A 23362-nucleotide genomic window follows, 5' to 3' on the forward strand; every position below is an offset into this window, starting at 1 on the left:
GACACAGTTGCAAGGAAACATTAGATTGTTAGTAAATAAAAAAAACAAGCTCAAATTAGTCCATTTTTGCAGGTATTAAAAGATTGAGTCTATTACATTGATAAAGTTTATTGCTAGGAATCTAAGACTTGATGATCCCGTCTGCATCAGCCTGTATAACAGGAGACAACTTCCTCTTCCACTGGTTGCTACTTTCAGGAACACTGCTAGATGAAGAAGTCATCATTCCGGGAGTAGCCTGACAGTAAAAAATATTGGGAGTCGACTTAATTGCTTAGTATAATGATTTTAGAAAGAAGGCAAGCACATGTTATTCCCAAGGAACTAACAATGAGATTTACAGAAGGGGGGTTGAATGTAAATCTCAAAACTTTTTCAAGTTTTGAGCAGTTTCAAAAGCTAAGTGTATGATGAACAAATGTGTGTGAATTGCTTTAAGCAAGTGCAGATAGATGTATATTCAAAACACAAATGTAAAGAACACAGAGGCTTTAAAAACTTTTCTGGTGGATTTGTTGTTCCACCAGAGATATGTATTTCAGAAAATCTGTGATACAAAGAATTATTCACAACTGTTTCCTTGTATAAACTAGATGATTTTCTCTCTGAATTTTTATAAACATCTCTTGAAAATTCACACATAATTACTAGCTGCAACTTGGTTTATATAACACCAAATTTTTCAAGTGAAGACAAAGATAAAATACAATTATAAAATAGTCCTTCACATGTTTCTTCTTCATTTCTCTATCCAATGCAATCTAAGATAATCTGTGAATCTTTGAATACTTCCTTGTTTGCACCAGAATGGAAATGCTGTTTTTTCTTGATTTCTCTAAGAGGCTACCACATTCCAATTGTCTCTGTCAACCCATGTGCCTCTGTCAGCTTATGAATTGTCACTATCAACTGCTATGGAACTGAGCATCCATTGAAGCTTTCATCCGTTGGAGGCTTTATCCGTTGATGCTCTTATCCGTTGAAGCTTTAGCAGTTGAAGCTTTATCCGTTGATGCACTCATCCGTTGATGGATGTTATCCGTTGAAGCTTTAGAGACATCCGTTGAGGCTTTGTTTCTCATCCGTTGAAGGTCTTTAATTTACCAGTTGATACTACTTCATTTATACAAAATTACAAGGCATGAAATATTTACAATTAGCCCTCCTATTTGCATATCCACTAGTAGTCAACATGACTCATAATTTCCTACAACTTCTAAGAATTATAACTCATTTACAAAGACTGAAATGTGCTACAATACTAAACTTATTTCTAAGTAAAGCTACTCCATCAACGGATAGCCAAAGTGATCTTATCCGTTGAGGCTACAAACACTAGATTTCTACTTAAGTGTTTTGTTTAACTTATCATCAAACTAATACACATATATTCCTAACAACACATATATCATAGAAATCACTTACTTGTTCTAGCATTTTATTTTCATAAGCAGGTCTTGCACATGGGTGAAAATAGATGATATCCCATCAACCAAATTGTACTTGTTCAACTTCAGTTTAAACATATATTCCCTACCCAAAAGTTCCCGCAGCTCTCGAGGCATAGTATTATCGCTTATGGTATTTTGTTAATAATTTTATTGGCTGAGGTGTCTAGCAAGCGCTCAGCAATAGAATTAAGTAAAACAATAGTTGTAGTTCCGGTGCCATCCTCAACCTGAACATTAATGCAAAACCTAGAAGGAAACAAAGATTTGTAATCACTAAAAGAACATACTAGATGCAGGCACAAGAGCGAGTAAAAGTACATATATTTTCTTACATTGCCAGCGGCTGGTCAACCGGCTTCCTGCAACTGTTTCAGATAAAAACCCCATCCTGAGGAGTGGCCTTCTTTACATATGCCTTGCACGACACATAATACCATTTCAAGCGATTGTTGATGGCAATCATTGTAGCCTTCAATGTAACAACATCAACCTGTCATAATGCCGGGTGAAAAAAGTTAAGAGGCGGATTATGGAGCAATGGTATGCGACCTAGATCTTTCAAGTACGTAGTTGGGAATAACATTTACCTTCAGCTCTCCGGCGCAGGTAGCCCTCACTAGGGTCTCCACGTTCATGCGGTTAACGAACATGGCTTCCTCGGGAGGCAGCCTGGCAGAAGTAGGGGCCTCAATAGCGACGACCTTTGGAGGCAAAGCAGAGAACCTCTCTCTTATTGAAGAGACATGATCAACATCAGGGTTTACATGAATCTTGGTAGCACTAGCGGAAGCAAAAGTTAGAGCACCTGCATAAAATTATTGGGTGTAGTGGTTAGCGGACAACCACACGAAATTTATTTTCTCCCACAACTAAACTATGCATTTTCACAAGTTAGGAACATATGACTAACGTTGATAAGTCTTCACCGTAACAGAGGACACAACAATAACATAGGGTGCATCATCTCCAATATATAGTGTGGGATCAAACATCTCTCCCAGCTTGCCCCAAAGTATGACGGTGCTAGTGACAGAGCTAACACAAAAGTAAGGAAGAAATATATGTCAGTATAAATAATTCCTAGATTGTTAAAATTTGGAACGTCAATCGCTACTTACTAATCAGTGAAAATTCTGATATCTTTTTTTTAAGCCAGCCCCGACAACCTCAACCTCTCCAAAACCACAAAAGCAACCCACTATGTCTGCAGATTTGTTGCACAGTTGGTAACATTTTAATCCGGTAAAAATGAACATGTTTTGAAGGAACATAAATGAGTTATTAAATTATTTAAGCATGTGTTAGGCTAACATATTTAAAATATATCTAAGCAAAAGGCTTGTAAACTGGGCTATTGTTTGAAACATAGTTTAGTAGAACATGACATTAAGATCACAGTAGTCTTACAGCTTAATTAAAATGATAATTTCAGAAAAAGAAAAGCAGAGATTTAGTGCTCGGGATTAGAGATTTAGTGTAGCTTCCTTGGAGAATTTAAAAGTCCAGCATAATTCACGTGTTTCCTTAATTTTGTCTTTGAACACAAGTACAAATAGCAGCTATAAAAATGACCAAAATACTAATACTCTACATTCAACAAAATTCTCATCATATCTCTGCTCATGCCTTCTTTTCCATTTCCATCAACCTATTTTTATATTGTGCATTCCTATGTTAACACTAAAATTGAAACAAAATGCACGAAGGAGTTATCAAGTAAAATATATCCCTATTATTTGTAGATATATAATATAACATAGTAATAAATTTTGTATTAGGATATACACTTAAAAATTAGAAAATTAACAATTTTCTCTTTCATAAATATCAGAAATATTTTAAAAACATTGTTGTTAAAATATTCCACCAAAAGGGTATAAATTATTTACAAGTCATTGTTGTCATTATGATGTAAACAGTGCACAAATACCTTGTTCTCAATCCTCAATATCATTTTATTTATATTGGCACATTGCATCTTGTTAGGAGTATGAAACACCTAGAAAAAGTACATCCTATTTTAGATGTCAAAATGAATACATTTGCATACATGATCAAAACCATAATAAGAATTAATATCCGGTGTCTAACATTACAACCAACCAATTTGAAAACTTGGCACTGCTAGAATTTCGCACATTTTAACTTCATAAATTCTAGAAAAACGGCAGTGATATTAGTGTTGCTTTCTCAGAGAATTTAAACGGGATTCGATCATAAAAGGCTAAATAATAAAAAAAAAAAATACAATACAAGATTACAAATATTCTATAACTAAATTACACAACAAAGTTAACACCACTACAAATTAATATTAAGAAAAATAAAAACAGTGATTTAGTGCCCGGGGATTAGAGATTCAGGCAGTGGTTTTAGTGTAGCTTTCCTGGAGAATTTAAACGGAGGTTGAGCATAAAAACTTAAACAACAAAAAAATGGATACAGTACAAGATAACAAACATTCTATAACTAAATTAGACAATAAAGTTAATATTAATCCAAATTAATATGTAAGATTAATATTGATTTTTATGAAGCTAGCACAACAACGAAGAGTTTAGCACGCAAATTATAAAGAAGCCTAATTTTAGACAGATACCCGAGAGAGTGTTCATGTTGTCAGCACGGCTTTCAAGCATGGGCAGATCCACAAACTGGAAGCCGTACTTAGGTATTTCCACATCATCCTCGTCCAGTTCAACAAACTTGGTCGTTGCCAAGAAAAGCAGCCTCTTATCGCTAGCAAGAGGCCTATATTGGTTGGTATTTGGCGAAACCTTAACATTCCTGAGGCTATAGACCAGCCCCTCTTTGAGAAGGTGTTTAAACTGAGGAACTAAATTCCTACGAATAGCAGCATGCATAAGATTTGCCTGAAATAAGACAAAATCACACATATTAAATAAAATAACAAAAGCAGGGGAGGTCATCATAGGCTAGGTTGCGGTGTTACCTTTTCATCAATCAATATCATATCCACGCTAATCAAGTTGTTATCCTTTGCATTGACGACATCCTAGATCCTAAAAACACGCACCCTAATCAACCAATCCTTCGCATCACCCTCAATGTCAGAAAGATAAGAGAACTCCATGCCTACACCAGTTTAGTGAAACAAAACTAATATTACTAACAGTATTCAACTAAATCTACAAAGGTACCAATTGCTAATCTACAAAAACCAACTCATAACTTAATTTACAAAGGCATTCATTGTCAAACTAATGGGCTCCAACAAATTGTACTACTGCAAGCTCAAAACTAATACACGTTATTAATCACGCCTTCAAGGTCCTAATCATAACATCGATGATAACTATAATACAAACAAATTAAACAATTATAAGCTCGGAATTAAATGAAAGCTACTAATCATACTTATAAGCTTGTTATAATGCCCAACACTTAAAAGTAAGAGCCAAAAATTTTAAAACTGAAAACAGAGCTATTAATCACGCCTTGAAGGCCAAGGCCGTAATCATATTTCGATCAACTTATGGCAAATCAAAGAGCATAAAAATGACAAATACATAGATACAACCCAAGATAAAAACAATCCAAAACCACATCAAACAATAAAATTATTGTGACCACCAATGAATTCAACGAATAGTAACTACTAATGAATACTTAGAGCCAATGTCGATCATGACTATAAAGCTAACACAATAACAAAAGTCTAATTCAAAAAAAATAATAACAACACGAGCCCATACAACTCACAACATCTGACAACAAAATTTACAAAACCGCCAAACCATGAATCACAGATACAAACAAATTAAACCGGTATAAACTCAGAATTAATGGAAGCTACTAATCATACTTATAAGCTCGCTATGGTGCCCAACAATTAAAAGTAAGAGTCTAAAATTTTAAAACTGAAAACAGAGCTATTAATCATGCTTTGAAGGCCAAGGTCGTAATCATATTTTGATCAACTTATGGCAAATCAAATAGCATAAAAATGACAAATAAATAGATACAACCCAAGATAAAAACAATCCAAAACCACATCAAACAATAAAATTACTGTGACCACCAATGAATTCAATGAATAGTAACTACTAATGAATACTCAGAGCCAATGTCGATCATGACTATAAAGCTAACACAATAACAAAAGTCTAATTCAAGAAAAATAATAACAACACGAGCCCATACAACTCACAACTAAATTTACTCAGAGCCAATGTCGATCATTACTATAAAGCTAACACAATAACAAATGTCTAATTTAAGAAAAATAATAACAACACGAGCCCATACAACTCACAACTAAATTTATACCTGACAACAAAATTTACAAAACCGCCAAACCATAAATCACAGATACAAACAAATTAAACCATTATAAACTCAGAATTAATGGAAGCTACTAATCATACTTATAAACTCGATATGGTGCCTAACAATTAAAAGCTAGAGTCTAAAATTTTAAAACTGAAAAAAGAAAAGAAAACATCTAAACAATCAATTGAGAAAAATGGTACCTTTTTATGAGCTTGATGAGCCGCAGAAGAATATTGTGAAATTCAACAACAGGAACAACATGCAAGATGCAAGTATTTATATGTTAATGGCCAAGCAATTGAGGGTTCAGTTACACGTAACCGGCGAAGGGCTTTCAATTCCGATGTTTAAGAAGGCTAAAAGGTGCAGTACATTAATTTGTGTATCTCTGTATCTATATATATAATAACACAGATTTAAATAATTAATTAGAATATAAATAATAAATATCAATCAAAAGATAATAAGCCAGATTAGCTAAGCCAGTGTATAAGCCAGTGTAGATAGGAAAAGGAGAAATAAGTATAAGGGCTTGTAAATTGTGCCACGTCAGACATCCATATAAGCACCTGTGATTTTCTTTTTTATATATATATATAGATTGTCACAATCATGTACGTGATTTTTATACTTGTCCTACTTCTAAACATAATTTTTTATATTAATGTTATTAGGTATGTTCATCTAAAGATTCCAATTTTATAAAAGCTAATTTTCAGTATACATTATTTGGTTATTGATAATGGTTTAGCCGGATTAACTTCTAAATCTAATTTCTATATTAATGTTGATAGACATGTTAATCTACATTATACATTGGTCATATTTGGGGTTTCTTAAATGATAAAACTTATAACTTAAAGTCGAAAAATGTCACATAAGTGATTTGAACATCTTAACTTATAAGTTATTTAGATGTTTGGTTAATTTTATGTATATATTACATAAATTATAACTTATAAGTTCTATTTTGTGTGAAACAAAATTAAAATGTAAATTACAAATTAAGTAAATTAATTATTTTAATACATGAATATAAAATAAAAAAATTAAGAACAAGGAAAATGACATCGGGGTAATACTACATAATATACACCATTTATCTCGACGGTAATAAAATATACTATTTATTCGGGCTAAAAAACTGAATATAATTAGATTGATTTAGTTTGGTTGTTAAATAGTCTCGGGCTAAAATAAAATTATACGATTCTTCAAATAATATACAAACATATTCTTGCAAAAAATTTAAAAAATCGTATTTAGAAAAAAAATTTGATCGGTTGATTTACTGATTTTACGATTCATCATGCGGTTTCTAAAAACTCGTATGATTTATCGGTGATTTACGAATCGGTCAAATATTTTTGACCTATCGACAATTTTTGAAAAATCGGCTGATTTGTAATAGAGGTTATATACCTTATTCATGTTTAATTTTTGTAATTAATCTAATTAAATATTTTATTAGATAAATATAGTTATATAGTCGGTCAACAATAAAGATTATCTAATACAATAAATATAATGATGTTAAAATAAATTGATTGAAAGAGCATGGTCATGATAAGCAAAATAAAACAGAGAAAGTACAGCTCCCCTAACTTTCTGTTTTTTTTACGTTTAAGTTGTTATTTCCTCGATTAAGCAAATTACCCAAAACACTGCATCAAAAACTGAACCTACGGTACAAGGCATAAAAGCGACTTAAATGAACGGCCAAACAGGCACATTATTTGTTCTTTGAGACTCTTGATTCAAGTGAAATCGATCTCGACTATTGTTAACTAGTTTAATATCCATTGAACAATTTATCTTTAAACCTGTCTGTTATGCTCAATGTTTCACTTGTAGAAGTAGTCTTAACAAAGCCAGCTCGATTATTCCACTTATCTATTTTCTTTGGTAACACTATATATACAATCCTACCAGTACTACTAAAGAAGTATCAAACCTCTTTAGTTTTAGTCTGAATAGGGATGCACACCACGAACATAATTGCATTTGTTGGTTTCTTCTTATTTTTAGCTTTCCTCCTAGAAACCACCTGTCAATATTTGTCATATTCCTTATCTTGAATCTTATATATTTCCAACCTCCCTTGTTCCCATAAGCGATTCAACATAAGATTGGGCCCCAAAATTATCATTTTATCGTTAATTTTCAGATTCTTCAGACTCTTAAAGTGGATTTAATTAGCGGTAGCAGTAATACCATCTTTATTACCTTGTAACACGATGACATGGGTCTTAGGATTTACCCCATCTTTATTGGTGATAGAGTATATATTTATATATATTTTAAAGGATTTTTTCTCATATTATTAATATTATGTCATTAATTGAATATTATTAATTAGATTTTAATGTTTTATGACAGGAAATAAAATTCCCAATTTTAGATTAAATTGGGCTTATTTGGATTTAAATCATAACGAAATTCAGATTTATTGGGCTTCACGCGCATATATCACTGTTTGACCCGTAACTTGAATTCTATACATCAGAATTGCGCGATCTTACAGCCCATGCGAAACTAACAGAATTATATACGGTTTAGAAGTGGTCCAACATCAAGAATACGACTGAAACAGCCCATAATCAGGCCTAGAAGATAGCGTACAAATTTTATATCAAGGTCCAATTTATTTTGGAAAAAGTATTAAAAACTCTTTAAGATATATTAGGTTTTAGACATATTGTAGGAAAAAAATCAAGAACGTCTTATAAAATTGTTAGAGAACCATACTTTTGAGAAAGAAGGAGAAGAAGTAATTTGAGAGCGAGGTTGGAAGAAAGAGCGAAGAGATTCATCTAGATTTCAAAGGAACTCTTTAAGTTGTATTTTCTGTATTCAAATTCTTAACTCGTGATTTGTGTTTTTAATATATATTTGCTTTCTTTATATATCATGAGTCGTTAATCCCTTTATCCAAAAGTTTGGTAGTATTATTTGGTTTGTTGTGTTTGTTTAGTTGTATTGTGATTTTCTTGTGATTGTTAATCTGTCATTGAGGGCTTAACACAATTAAGGAAGTCGCGAACCTTTGATTGTATCTATAGGAAAGATAACGAATCGAGAGAGAAATTATAATTCTAGTACATGATATGATAGACACAATTTAAGTATTAGACCGGGAGATTAATACGTGAATTATGAAATATGTAATCCTTATTTTTTAGTAGTCTATAATTGTACTGTGTAGGACCATGGGAGTGACTTTTAAGGAACAATCGTAGGCACTATAATCTACCTTGGGAGAGGATTCTATAAACATTCAAATGATTGTTTTTAACAAAACAAGAGACACAAACTAGACATTCATAATTGCCATTGAAGAACCCTTATTCTTAAATTATTTTCTCTCAAATATATTATATATTTTTTAATTTTTTATTAGTTTAATTAGTTGATAATCACACATCACAAATTCGTCTCCACACTTCTGAATAGTAAGAGATAAAAGACTTATAATTGACATTGATATCAGTTCTTCACTACGAACGATACTCTAAAAATACACATCAACTCTTGGACAATAAAAGATCATTGAAGAGCTCGTCTCCCTATTAACCTTCAACTGTTTATCTTCTTCTAAAAACTTAACTACTGGTCCTTCCCAACTACAAAGAAGTAAGGTGCGCAAAGTCTTTTTAATCGCTTTCGAGTTATCTTGAATGGCTTCAACTAAGATTGCTAGCTTAACACACAATTTGATTCTTCTGATTCTGTTAACAAGATATCTAATTATGTTCTTATTACTTTTTCCAAAAGCTATCATCGCATCTTTATCAATTAGAGCCTCTAGTTGTTTCGCCTCTTCAGCTATACTCTCGAGTCTTCCTTCCCCAATTAAGATAACCTATTCCCGTTCTTTTGATCTATTTCTCCCAATCTCTCGAACAAATTCCTTCTCCTCCATTGATGTTGCACTTGAATCTTCAGATCGTTAGCTCCCTTCTCTCTTAAAACTCTCTCTATTTTTTGACCGATGTCAATATTATATTACATTAATATGTAGACTTTTTAATATGTGACTATCACGATTTTATGATTGGAGAGTTATATTTTTTAATAATATACATATTATATTAACACGTAGTGATTACGGGGATTGGAGTGGAGATGCTCTTAGATCAAATTAATCAATCAATTATATCATGTTTCACTTTTTAATATATTGATTATCAATTTTGAAAATACTAAAAAATAATTAATGAAAGGAAGCCGCGTGCAAGCAAACCAAACGGAGCCTTGATTAGATTCTCCATACTGGATCTGCACTTCACTTTACACGAATTTGATAAAAATAAACTATAAATAGCTCATGGATGCGCCATGAGGACTCTCTGGAAGTTTCTCAAACATATATCCTCTCCTCCCAAACACGCCTTTACACGCATATATTTCCCTTAACGTGTCTTCATTTTCATCACCGCCTTTCTCTCTCTCTCTCTCTCCGTAATCTCTCTCCCTCCCGCTCTCTCTCTCTCGTATATTTTCCTTTGACGAAGAAGAAAATGTGGCCGCCGCCTCAGTACCGTAAAAATGACGTGGAATCAGGCAATAACCGCCAACTCTATCCCTCCATGCTGGAATCGCCGGAGCTCCGCTGGTCATTCATTCGTAAAGTCTATTCCATCGTCGCTATTCAGTTGCTTCTCACTATCGCCATCGGCGCCGTCGTCGTTTCCGTACATCAAATTTCACATTTCATGGTTTCTACTCGAGGCGGTCTTGCTGTTTACATCGTTCTTATCATCACTCCTTTTATTTGTACGTTTTTCACATATTTTTTTTACGTAAATATAAACAATTACTTATGAACAACACATGAACACGTGAGAACAATTGTATTTTGCACTTTAATTACGGAATTTAAGTTTGTTTTCGGTGCACAACATATAAACACGAGAAAACACGAGAACAGGGGGGACAATTGTTTTGCACTTTAATTACTAATTTAAGTTTGTTCTCAATTGAACGATAACCTATTTATACATGTGTTTGTAAATATGTGGTTGAATTGAGATAACTAATGGTGTGTTTCTATGATTTGTTAATTGTGTAGTTCTGTGTCCGTTGTACTATTATCAGCAGAGGCATCCACTGAATCTTATACTACTCGGATTGTTTACGATATCGCTTGCGTTTGTGATTGGTTTATCTTGTGCTTTTTCCAACGGTATGTTTAATATTTCAAGAAGGATTGCGGATTGTGCTTCAAATTATATGTGTTAAAACTGAGTTTGATTGAGTACTGCTTTAGTTCATTACTCGATTTTATTTATTTAGTTTTATAATGAATTTATTGTCAAGATTTTATGATGAAACTTTACCAAATTTCCACTTATGAAAGTGTGTGTTAAGTTTATTGTTGTTTTGTTTTCTGATATATAATTTTCCATTCACGGTGATCATATTTTGGTAAAGAAAGTAGTGGAAACAAAGTCTTGTAACTTGCAAGTGAGGGAAGTTGTTATAAGTTTTTATACGTTAAGCATATATGTCGAAAACTGTAGTAGAAGATGGAGAAGATTAAATTCCCTCAACTTCCTTCATCAGCTTCTCATAGTTCAGAAGTTTTTGGGTTTTCACACTCTCTTAAACATGTTGTAAGTTTTTGGGTTTTCACCTTGCAAAAAGATTATATTCTACAGATACTAGCTTTTTTCGTTCAGCATATTTCAACAAATTTTTTGGCTGAGTTTGTTTTCATATGAGTAGTGAATGAATACGACTGAGGTTTAAATTTTAGTTTGCGGCATTAATATTTCATGTGTTACACAGAGGGAGTATAGTAAAATTATTGCTCACTGATATCAGATGAGTTAGATTATGTGAATTTATGGTAGCAATATTTCATGCTAATTTCTGAACTCACGTGATGAAAGGATTACCTGGTTCTATAATCGATAGAGCACAGTTTTCCACGTCTCTTGCACAAACAAAATTCTAAATATACATGTACAGTTGTGGCTACTTTGAGACCACACTTCTGATTGCCAACAGTGAGGATGCTTAAATTAAGGATTGAGTAGCGTCTTCCTTTATCTTACAATTTTGATAATTAAATGGGGCTTTGGTGAAGTACATATTCCTGATATGCATTGCTTGTATATTTCTTTATAGGGAAGGTTGTTTTGGAAGCTGTTATTTTAACGGCGGTGGTTGTTGTGAGTCTCACTCTGTATACATTCTTGGCGGCAAAAAGAGGCTATGATTTCAATTTCTTAGGACCCTTCTTGTTTGGTGCACTTCTTGTGCTTTTGGTGTTTGCTTTGATTCAGGTTTGTAAATTTCCACATTTACTATTTCTATCTAGTTGATCTGTTGGTTTAACTCCTAACTCTCTTCTGTATATCAGATATTGTTTCCCTTGGGCAGAGTATCACACATGATATATGGTTGTCTTGCAGCTATTATCTTTTGTGGGTACATCGTGTACGATACCGATAATCTGATCAAGAGGTACACATATGATGATTACATCTGGGCTGCTGTTTCTCTTTATCTAGATATCATCAATCTCTTCCTTGCCTTGCTTACTGTTTTTCGAGCTGCTGATGCATAGAGAACCATTGTTAACTTTTCTCGATAACCTTGCCTTGATGATAGCCCTAACTACTGTTTGTTCCTGTATGTAAGTGTTTAGATGTCTTTATATTGTGAGTACGTTTATTGGGATGGGGACAAGCCAAAGTGTCCATGTCAATGTTTTTGTCGAAGTTATTTGTAAAGTGTACACGTTTTAATATTTTTCTAGAATGTAAGCGTATCTACTGATTTTTCTTGAAATATCCAATGAGTCTAGTCACTCGAACAAAGACGTTATTGAGAGTTGAGACCTTTACCATGGAATATATAGTTGTGTGGATATATCCAGGAGCTACTTTAGCCAGTTACACAATAATAGCACAGTGAAGAACTCAATTACAATGTACAAGTTATTAGTTCCTCTTATTGTTGGCAAAATACCGGTCTTCAACTTTTAAGCTCTCTATATTCTCTTTAAATTTCCAAATGATTCTTGGTTTTTTTGTAACAAGTGGATAGACATAATGATGTTGCAATTAGCAAAAAAAAATGATGGTGTGCATTCCCCTCTGGTTTCAAAATAGCTCTGTTTGTGCATTCATCTAGATATTTGAATCTTTATGTTGTATATGTCATCAGCCTGATTAATTTTTTTTGCACTTAGCATTGGGCTTGTCAAAATGTGTAGTACTAATTTAGTATTGTTTGAGTCTAAAGCATGTAAGTTTATGACTTACTTATAATGTATTTGTACTTCATAGTGCCTTATATCATTATTTTAACACTTATACTCAGCCTGAGGGCCGAGTGGTAGGGTCTTTCTTTATTATATGAAGGAGAAACCATATGGACATTACTGTGCTTGCTAATTTCACAATTTTTGTCTATGGTTTTTGTAAGGAGTGGAAAGTTGACTGGTGTATGTCAGCACCAATATCTATATTCAGATTGCTCGCATAATTGTATGATCTTCTTAGATAGTGTGAACTTAAGAGGGGCCTGCTGGTGCGTGGCTAGCTTTGTGTGGTAGGGATCTATGTAGTGTTACTCTTTGTGCAAGTGTAAGAGAAATATTTGTCCCCTCCTATATTATCTACTATTTGCATGCTTGACTATCTTTTAGTTTCCCATGTAATTAATTACTGTTCTATACCAGCTCACCATATTGGTAATTAGGATCAAATGGACTATTATTAGGATACTGTGTGCACACGGCACTATGCGAAGCCAGAGGTGAGTAAAGGGTTGACCCATGACTGGTTAACGTTAAGAGTAGTGCTACGGACATAGAAACGGAACCGGGGTTGTGTAGGGTTTAGGGAGTCCTGACATGGCTCTGCCACTCTGTGAGGGGTAGGTGACTTCTGCCAAGTCAGTTATCACTTGCATGCTCTGCCATATGCAATCAAAGACATTATCTGGTAATTTGTTGATTTCAACTCAGGTTAGAGGACACATAATTAGTACATCTCGTTTTTCTTGTCCCTACGAGTATTATTGGAACTGTCATTGAATCAAAGAGATTTCAAAAGTCGTTAGTGTACCTTGATTAATTTAACCTGCTTGAAGGGTGTCTTTCTATTTTCTAATATGGCATAGCTAATAATTTTATAAACTATGCCCTATGTTATGCTTTTCTCGCCGGTTTAATCTCTTTTGTGTCCTCCATCTTTTCCGGTCCACTCAGTTTTCGTTTCTATTCTATTCAGGCATATATTTAAGGATAGGTATGTTATATCAATTTAAAGATTAATTCTTGTTCTTACTACGTATTCATTTTCTTCAAAAATATTATCTTTTCTTTAAGTTTTAGTTGCTTTTTTCATCATACATATCTTCTTAAATCTTCAAATTTGTTCATAATATTTCATTTTTTATGTTCTAGTTACTCCAACCAACAGGGCCTGCCATTTATCCCATTGTCCAGGGTAGCTAATAGGAGCCTGTTCTTGGGCAAACTAATCCGGGTATCCTTATTAGCTGATTTTGTGTTTCGGATCTTCTGGTTAATTTCTAAACTCAGCATGAGAAAGCGTACTGTGATTAAAGTTAGTATACATTAGGACTAGTATGTTTTGTTAAGTGTTGTTTAGTAAACAGGTCACGGCTGATTTCAAAGCGGTTGAGAGAACACATGGAAATGGGTTTAAAAATGGGCAGTTAAGCACATCTTTCAAGCTCTCTCATTTCTTATTTAGTTTACGTTTAAGAATTTAACCATGCCACAAATCACAGCCATATTTTAGCAAAAAAAGATAACACAGCCATAGTTCCAATAGTTTCTTACACACATCGTAAAATTACGCTGCTTTGTCAGACTGTTTAATATGACACTTGTATTATTGTCCAAAATACCTATACAAATAGAAACCCAGTCAATGTCTGGATTACCTTAAGAATTAGTTTTTCTTGAAATTATTTCAATTTTTTAACTGTATAAAATGTTAACCGAACTCCAACTATTAGGATAGAATTCTGGCAGCCCAAAGAATTTTATTACTACTTGGCTCTATAGTTGTGTTTCATATACCTACCTTTAGTTGTTGCCAGCAAGTAGCAAGCTTATATAATGAATTAATGATCATGTCAGGACCTGTTATTTTGTTAATTGATTATGACATGCATTAGCTGATTAGCATATGCTAGCCAGAAACTATATGCTCTTGCTTACTAGAAGTTACTAGTAGTTGTGGACTCTTCCCTTCCATTACTCTTCACTGTCAGAGTGGCTGTGCCTGTGGCAGCTGCCGCAGTACTATATATAGTATAATGTATCGAACAGTATGATTCTTCACCCAAGAAGAGGGAATCACGACTAGCAGGGTGTTACAGATAGTGCTGGCAAAACTGAATGCAGTTTTCTTCCAGTTGATTTCTTGAAATTTCAAATAGGTTGTTTTTTATAATTTATTTAGATGCCTAAAATTATTTTGCACATTTCAGGTATATTATGTATGTCCGAAGCATGTATTCTCGTCTATGTCAAAATCGAGCATTATAATTGTTAGAAATTTAGGTTTTTTTTTCACTTTCTAACTGAAATCATGACATAAAATATATTCAAGATTTATGTATCATGGTTCCTGAAAAAGTAAGGAGGTAAATAAATCAAGTGTGAACTGTGAATCATGATGTTTCCTAAATGAAGAAGAAAAGTACAGACATGATCCATCTGAAAAATCCCATGTGGTTGGGGCTTACAAAAGTTAGGAAAAGTAAATTAGAACTCACAATAATTTGTAGAGACAGGAAAAGACACCCTACCATGTCAAAGATTGTGCTGGGATATGCTTAGCTAATCTTGTAAGCTGATGTTACATAATTATAATCACATTTTAATTTCTTAGTTTCTCTTTTCGACCTTGGGTCAAATTACACAGGACTCTTCTCCTGGATGTTCATTTGGTTGGTACACAAACTTGTTAACTAATCTTATCAAGATCAAATCTTATAACTAATTGTTGATCAAATTATAAACGATAGAAATAGGTAGGATAAACAGTTTAGGATGGTGCTCATTAGGACTTGGGAGTGTGCATGGTGATGAAGAGATTCAGGATGTTGCGATGCAACGTGCATCCCAGAACAAAAGTGACTTCCTTGCTTCCTTGCAATTCCTCAGCACCATAATCTCTTTCTGCTCGTATTCCTTTGGCTTAAGGACCGTGATCATGCCATTGGTAGTATTGTTTCTGTAGGGAGAACAATGGCGAGTTAGTTGATTCTTTAGGTTTGTTGTGGCAGGTCGAGTAAGTTGTTTTGTTAGGATTGTTGTCACGGGCTGAGGGAGTTCCTTGTTTAGGCTTCTTGTCGCTGGATTGCCTCTCCAAAAGTATTCGTAACAATTGTACGAAGCAGCCGTGGCAGTGGCTGCCTGTGTGCCAGGCATGAGCCTTGTTGCTCTTGGTAGCGGCGGAAGTGATTGAGGAAAGAGAGATGTCTCTTTGGTCATGGCATCCTCTACTTCTTTGGCCGGCGTTTTGTAGTTGAAGTTGTCAGACCATCTAGAATTCTGGTTTTCGATTGCCAATGGTTTTTTCATCATCAAAGCTGATCTGTGCACATTTATGGTACCACTTTTCATCTTTGGCACTTGTAGTTTCATCACACTTTCCTCCTCAACTTGTCCACCCATTTCCTCCTGTTCACGATCATCTGTTTGTACATTATTCCCATTCTCTTCTTTAAAGATTCCAAACATTTCCTCGAGATCTTTCTCCACTTGTTTGTCGTCTTCCTTTTGATCTACTACCGCAACTGGATGCTCTTCATCCTCTTTTTCTTCCGGAGTTGTGGTTAAGAGTGTAAGGCGAAGACGTCCGTCTTCACGCTGAGCTTGGAAGTTTTTAGTAGATGGAACAGCCACCGCTTGCAGGACTAGTCTTCCATTAACACGCTGAGAATGCATGTGAAGGCACGGTCCTTCGTTGCTGCTCCGTGTGAGTGAAGAAAGTGGAGGAGGGAAGGACCGATGCTTTTGCATCATTTTCTTATCAGCAGCCGCTGAGTAATTATACTTTGCAACTACCGGCAACTCCTCTCCCAAGTAATTCTTGACATCTTCTTGTCGAGATTCTTCTTCTTTGTCGAAGTCACTCGCCTCCGAGTTAACCTCAGAAGACAAATAAGAAAACCCATCAGAGCCCGTCTCAGATCCTAGGTTCTCAGTACATATCTCAAGACTTTTCTCGCTCAAAGCGCTGTTACTTTTCTTCAAAAGAGGATGAACATAAGGAGGTGGAAGTTCAACCTCATCGCTCTTTTTCTGCGATATAATCATGCCCCAAACATCATCTTGCTTCTTGTTGTTCTCAGCTCGAAGGACCGACATGATTGCAAGTTGGTCCGAGGAAGCAATTTTCTTCATGGCTGGATGTTTGAAGCCATTTTGTGCTAACCATGTTTTTGAAGACATGTCAGCTGAAAGTGTTCTTCGAAAGGAGGTTGCTTCAGCTGGCTTGGAGCCTCGAGAATCATCGGATCCAAGAATGGAAAATATCCCTGGCCTCTCCATCATATTTGGTGACACCTCTTCAACAGGTGAAGAAGACAAGAGAGAGCAGTTCTTGCTGTTTGGGGATGTGCTAGACTTCTTCAGATACATCTCTTCCATTTGGTGATTAGGAAAATAGCTTCGCACTGCAAAGCAAACTGTGTGATTAAGTACAGTAAACCAAGAACATTGAAAAATTAAGTGAAGATTAAAGCTAGAGATCATTAGATCATCAAGGTAGCTGCTAGCTTTTGTGCATGCAAGTATAGTGAAGTATAAACATTATAAAAATCAAAGACAAATCACTATTTAGTATTTAGTAACACAAAGCAAAATATATTACAGAGTATAAATGAAATGTATAAGTTTACCTTTAGAAGCAAGAGATCTAGTGAGAAGAGTGATTATAAGAATTAAGCTGATCCTTGGGGGTCTTGGAGAAGCCAAGGGAGGTGAGAATGGATGTGGCTATGAATGCAATTTACAATGGGTTGGAAGCGTTTAGTATTTGTAGGCGCCCAAATTTGTCTCGGGAATCGTGTCCCTGGGACCCACCTGCATTGCCCATTTCATCTGTTCCTCCTTCTATACGAGTCTGATTTTTCTTGATCTAAGAACCATATTTGTGAACCAGCTCACTCTGTGATTTATCCGTAACAACATTCGTAAGCATTCAAATTCAAACCCAAAATTTTGAAAGTTTGGGTTCAATTATGTGATGTGTGTCGTGGAAAGAGGAGGATACTGACATATATTTTTATTCATATGAAATTATTATGAGAATTAGTTTAAGTCAATAACGCTCAACTCGAAACACTTAGCAGAAACAATAGAGTGCTTGACTGTATCACAGTACAAGACTAAGAGCATCTCCTGTGATCTTTGCTAAATAATTAAAATTGTTAAATTTTATGTTCTCTTTCACATTATTTTTAATATTTCCCTTTTTAAAAACACTCTAATAGCTACATCTCAAGATGTAAAGTATAGTAATTTAACAAAAAAAGATACATTATATAAATATATTAGAAAAATAATATTTTATACAAACAATGACCATAAAAAAAGCTTTTATCATTTCAATTCATTTGACATTTCAATATCATCTTAACAAGCATAAATACTATGTAACATGAGACCGATTCTGTATTGGAAACTTCAGGTATGAATCGTATTAGCCAATTTTTGACACCCTTTTCAAATAGAATAGAAAAAATGGGATAGGTCTTGCTAAAGACATGCACCCTTATATTTAATTTTGATTAATATTTATATAAATATATTGATATTTTTGAGTGCTAAATATTGAAATAAATTTTTATAAGAAATGTGCTAAAACTAATAGTGAAAAAAGAAGATAATTTATTAAACATTTTTTATGATTGTCCGTATTAACACTCTTGGTTGGCACCAGGAGATGATCTTAGATCATCTACAAAAAATTATTATAATTTATATTATCTATTTTTTCATATCATTTCAGCACTTTTTTACAAAAAAAATTACTTTAATGATTGGCACCATGAGATTTCTAACTTTACAAATTTAATAAAAAATTATATACTAGATATATATTAAAAAAATAATATTTTATGAATTATTGAGAGTCCAAATGAAATTGACTCATATATCAACTTTTGATACATCACAGCTCATTCCAACTCATAACAAGGATGTTAATTCATGACGCACGTTGACACTAATGAGTTGTCTTAAAACCTTACTTCTGAGTTTTAAAAAAATAAATAAATAATTGATGAAAAGATAAATTATTTCATTCCAATATTGTAACGAGAATATTGTAGTGAAAATATCTCATCTTTGCATTCATAATCACTTATTTTCGTTTTTTTGAAATATTTGCGAACATTACTAGTAAAAATGAATTTTTTTTACTAACCCTTCACATATTGTTTTCGTTTATAAAAATCGGAAATAAGTGCCAGAGCAAATGTGCGAGAACCATTAATAATTTTTGTTGGTGTTGAACTTAATGTCGAAGATATGATTGAAATTTGTTGTTCAAAATCTAATATAAAACAACGACTAACCTCCGTCTGAATTCAAATTCATTTTTGACTAAAATCAAAAGTTTAAAATACTCGTTCGATTGTCGTACGTGACGTTAAAAATGTGAAGATTGAATTACAATTTGATCCAAAATAAAATTTTAAAATATTGCATAAATTACAATAAATTTGAAGCAGAAAAAGACCCTTCATGTAAGTTGAACGTTCAAAAATTGCCGGGGAAAGCAGAAGCTAAATAGATAGGAGAGGGACGATGATTGGACGAAAATGGGTGAAGGAGGAATCCACTTTGGCAAAGAGATGCATGATTGGGGAAGCCTCAATTGTCCATCAATCATTTTAATATAAAGAATCATTTCATTCTGCAATTATAATATTATAATTTATACGTACTGCATGCAACTGTACTGCATATATAAATAATTTCATACAGATATTATATATTTGTGTCCATATTTTAGTCACGTCTACAGAATTATGCATGGGGCCTCTTTTATCTTTCTTCACTAACTTATGACAGCAAAGGTTCCTCATCCAAGATGCCAACACTGTTTCTACGTAGGTGATGTAGTATGTATTTAGTGAAGGTGAGAATGGCATACACTTCAATGTTCAATCCATTCGTACCAAAAGTTTGTGACTTTGATCTCTTCGAAGCACGCACACTGACAATATATATATATATATATATAAATGTATGCATGCAGAGGTGACCCTCTAGACGCTAAGATTTTTGTCCAAGATCCATCGTACAACACGCATAACCGAGATTTAATTCTATTAATATAGAAATTCTATTAATATAGAGTATATAAATAATAAGAAAAATTCACTTCTCAACTTATATTTTACTTTTTATTATTAATCAAATAATTATCAATAATATATCAATACACAACACTTCAATAATGTCCCAAACCAGATACTTGAGTCGATCAATGCTCAAATCAATACTCAAGTATCTCTCAAACGATACCTAGAACGACTACATCTCTTAAGTATACCTATCAAATATAATATGACTATGTATATATAACCATCCAAAATTTAGCTAACAAAACATATCTAATCCGATTATAATAGTAATTGTCAACCCATAATTATTATCAAATCCGATTATGACAATTGTTATCTACCCATATAATTATTATCCATTCTCATTATCATCATAATTGTCTATCACCAAGCCCATATTACCTATTGGGTTTAAATCCAACAATTCTCCCCTTCAACCCAATAAAATTTCACAACCGAATTAACGGTCACCTTCTAGCCATCGACGCTCGTTCGCCAATGCCTCCCCTCGAACAATTTTTTTTAATCTCGTTCTTCCAACTTTTGAGAATTACTAAAACTCGTATAATGAAATCCAAATTATCATTATTCATCATAACGACATATCCATCCACAAAATCACGCGCATCAACCACAAGTGTCTCATTTCACCATTGAGTCACCTGATCATTATTTTCACAATTTTTCGGCCTCTTTTGAAGAATATCACGGGCATCATCCAAATTTTTCACCTGGTTGATCAACCATCAAACCATTGAAACCATTGCAATAATCATTTTCGTCTTTTATCTCGAGCCCGAATGAATTGATCTATGGTGCAAGTCAATCGCCATACCGTACATAACTTTGCTTTTTCCCACGTTAACATGCTTGTTGTCATCAAACCATCATCGCACTCCACCATTCCAATTGAATCTCGAATGTTCCTCCAACTCAATTCACCACGAACCCGAACCTTAACTCTTGATACCACTTGTTATGAGTAAACACACACACACACACATATTCGAGATTTAATTCTACCAATACAGAGTACATACAACAATATATTGACAGAGAAAACCCACGTCCTAACTTGTATTATTAATCAATTATCAATAATACATCAATGCACAACACCTCGATGATGTTCCAAACCCGATACTTGAGCCAACTAATACTCAAGTATCTCCCAAATGATACCTAAGATGACTAAATCTTTTAAGCAAACCTATCAAACATAATATGACTATGTATATATAGCCATCCAAAACTTAACCAATAAGACATACATAATTTGATTACAATAATAATTGTCAACTAATATAATTATTTAACAATCCGATTATGATAACTATTGTCTACCCATATAATTATTATTCATTCCTATTATGATGATAGTTGCCTATTCACCAACCCCATATTACCAATTGGGTTTAAATCGAACATTAATGATCTTAAAATTTCAGTTATATTAGGTAAATGAATTGAGATTTTTGTGTATATAATTGGTGCACATGCAGTTATTTCTTAGGGTCAAATAAAGGTCAACTTTTTATAATTCGGGAGTAAACGGGCTAAGCCAGAGTCTTCCTAGCTAGCGGTTCTAACCGTACTTATATGTTGATTGGGTACGGTTTTTGCCATACGATTCTAATCGTACTTATATGTTCTAACCGTACAAAGTTTGAGGTTCGCAGCCGGAAATAAGATATGTGAAGGTGGTTATTCGTAGGAAAACGTGAACAATGTTTGGTGATTATGATTGTTGGTGGCTAAGATTGCTTAGGGTTAGTGGTGGCTCATTTGCTCTCTCGCTTCTGATGCCTTGCAATTTGCCTATGTATCCCTTCTAATAGAGAATCAATCCAACGTAGTTCTTAGGGAACACAAAACCTAATGGGCTTAGATCTCTTGTTTGAGGCCCAGTAAGAAACCTACTGGAAAGCGTCTTCTACTAGTTTCAGGAATGCCCGCCGATGAGGCCCAACTACAAAGGCTCAAGTATCGTCCACGGCTTCAAGACTTCGCAGATAAAGCATTCCCTGGCCAAGGATGACCCTCCGCTACCAGCTGTTTTTCTAATCCATGGACGCAGGTATAGCCGTGGTTTTCACCCCAAATGTTAGACGCATCCTTGTCCCCCGGATAAGGAGCCCCTACCAGATTACAGGACAAGTGACCCAAGTTTTTGGGTGTAAGGTGCAGGATACTCCAAAATCTCCCAACAAGGACACCCGTTGACTGCATAGACAGAGCTCCCAAAGCACACACCAAAATTTACCCCACATCCCAAATGAGGACACCCATTGACTATAGGATGAGGCTTTTCGTCCAGGCATACCCCTAGAGGTATCTGACCACAGATACCGTCTTCCTGTGGTTGCAATACAGGAAGGAGTTTTTCAATAGAGTACTTGCAGAAAATATGTTAGTAATAATAATCTTCTTCTTCCTTGAATCATCCAAAGAACCTGTCCAAACAACTAGGTTAGAGTCCCATTCTGACAATCTTTTTTTCATAGGGCGCGCCCTTACCTTTATAGGTCATGGCCAGCCCCAGGAATCATCCAAGATTCCTTCTTCAAATAACACTAGTACGCGCCTTCCGTATTCATGAGGGCGCGCCTTCAACATCTATATGATGTTTTAACTGCCAATTCTTTATACACATAAGGCGCGCCTTCCTTTACTCAAAGGACGCGCCTATTACCTTTGGAGTAAGGAACTTTGCCTTATCTTCTTCTTAATTTTAGGCATAAATATCTCAACCTTGACCAATTAATCTGGTTTTGACCCGAACAAGGTTCATACCAAATTTTGGGCATAACAGCTTATAGGAATTAAATCGTAACATTTATCAAACCGTTTCTTTGATTCAGCTCAGTTACAGATTTTTTGGCTTTTTTTTCAATATGGAGTTTTCGGCTTTTGTTTCTTATTGCTGCCCCTTGCTTAATGTTTATTGATTCCATGCCCAAGTCACATATATGGATGGCAACTGGTCGGGTCCGGATCAAATATTATAAAATTCAAATCTAAATTCAAATATTTTCGGATTATCCAAATCTAAATCGGTCGGATTTCAGATCGGATCAGCTATTTTTCAGATATTCAAAGTTACGAATAATGTAGTCAAATTTAATATTATTTATACATACAAATACTATTAATTACATTTATATGTAGCTAAAATTAAAATATATTAACTAATAAGTAGTTAAACACATATATTGCACGTGTTGACATGGTGAGTTATATCTAAGATATGTTTATAACATAAG

The 23362-nt window shown here is 34.1% G+C and overlaps 3 protein-coding genes and 1 long non-coding RNA gene across 5 annotated transcripts; 1 reads left to right on the forward strand and 3 right to left on the reverse strand.

Moving 5' to 3' along the window:
* Positions 1-1324: 1324 nt before the first annotated feature.
* Positions 1325-2640, reverse strand: LOC141683252 (uncharacterized). The gene is made up of 4 exons (XM_074487945.1): positions 2362-2640; positions 2039-2256; positions 1784-1941; positions 1325-1697 (listed from the first exon to the last, which is right to left on the reverse strand). Exons 1-3 carry the CDS (start codon positions 2441-2443, stop codon positions 1822-1824), a joined length of 420 nt encoding a protein of 139 aa, XP_074344046.1. The 5' UTR covers positions 2444-2640; the 3' UTR covers positions 1325-1697; positions 1784-1821.
* A 1416-nt stretch (positions 2641-4056) lies between these two features.
* On the reverse strand, positions 4057-6148 carry LOC141683299 (uncharacterized). The gene is made up of 3 exons (XR_012560221.1): positions 5945-6148; positions 4405-4547; positions 4057-4324 (listed from the first exon to the last, which is right to left on the reverse strand). It is a non-coding gene; the product is annotated as an uncharacterized LOC141683299 (long non-coding RNA).
* A 3976-nt stretch (positions 6149-10124) lies between these two features.
* Positions 10125-12745, forward strand: LOC141686984 (protein LIFEGUARD 4). Of its 2 annotated transcripts, none has more exons than XM_074492105.1 (4): positions 10125-10520; positions 10816-10929; positions 11877-12034; positions 12164-12745. In XM_074492105.1, exons 1-4 carry the CDS (start codon positions 10265-10267, stop codon positions 12206-12208), a joined length of 573 nt encoding a protein of 190 aa, XP_074348206.1. In that variant the 5' UTR covers positions 10125-10264; the 3' UTR covers positions 12209-12745. The 2 variants fall into 2 exon arrangements, with proteins under 2 accessions (XP_074348206.1, XP_074348205.1); XM_074492104.1 differs by having other exon boundaries at positions 10130-10520; positions 12112-12745.
* A 2651-nt stretch (positions 12746-15396) lies between these two features.
* Positions 15397-17802, reverse strand: LOC141683549 (protein FAF-like, chloroplastic). The gene is made up of 2 exons (XM_074488289.1): positions 17646-17802; positions 15397-17420 (listed from the first exon to the last, which is right to left on the reverse strand). Exon 2 carries the CDS (start codon positions 17392-17394, stop codon positions 15835-15837), a length of 1560 nt encoding a protein of 519 aa, XP_074344390.1. The 5' UTR covers positions 17395-17420; positions 17646-17802; the 3' UTR covers positions 15397-15834.
* Positions 17803-23362: the final 5560 nt, after the last annotated feature.

This window comes from Apium graveolens, chromosome 9, assembly GCF_009905375.1.
Source record: "Apium graveolens cultivar Ventura chromosome 9, ASM990537v1, whole genome shotgun sequence".
Classification (NCBI taxonomy): Eukaryota; Viridiplantae; Streptophyta; class Magnoliopsida; order Apiales; family Apiaceae; genus Apium; species Apium graveolens.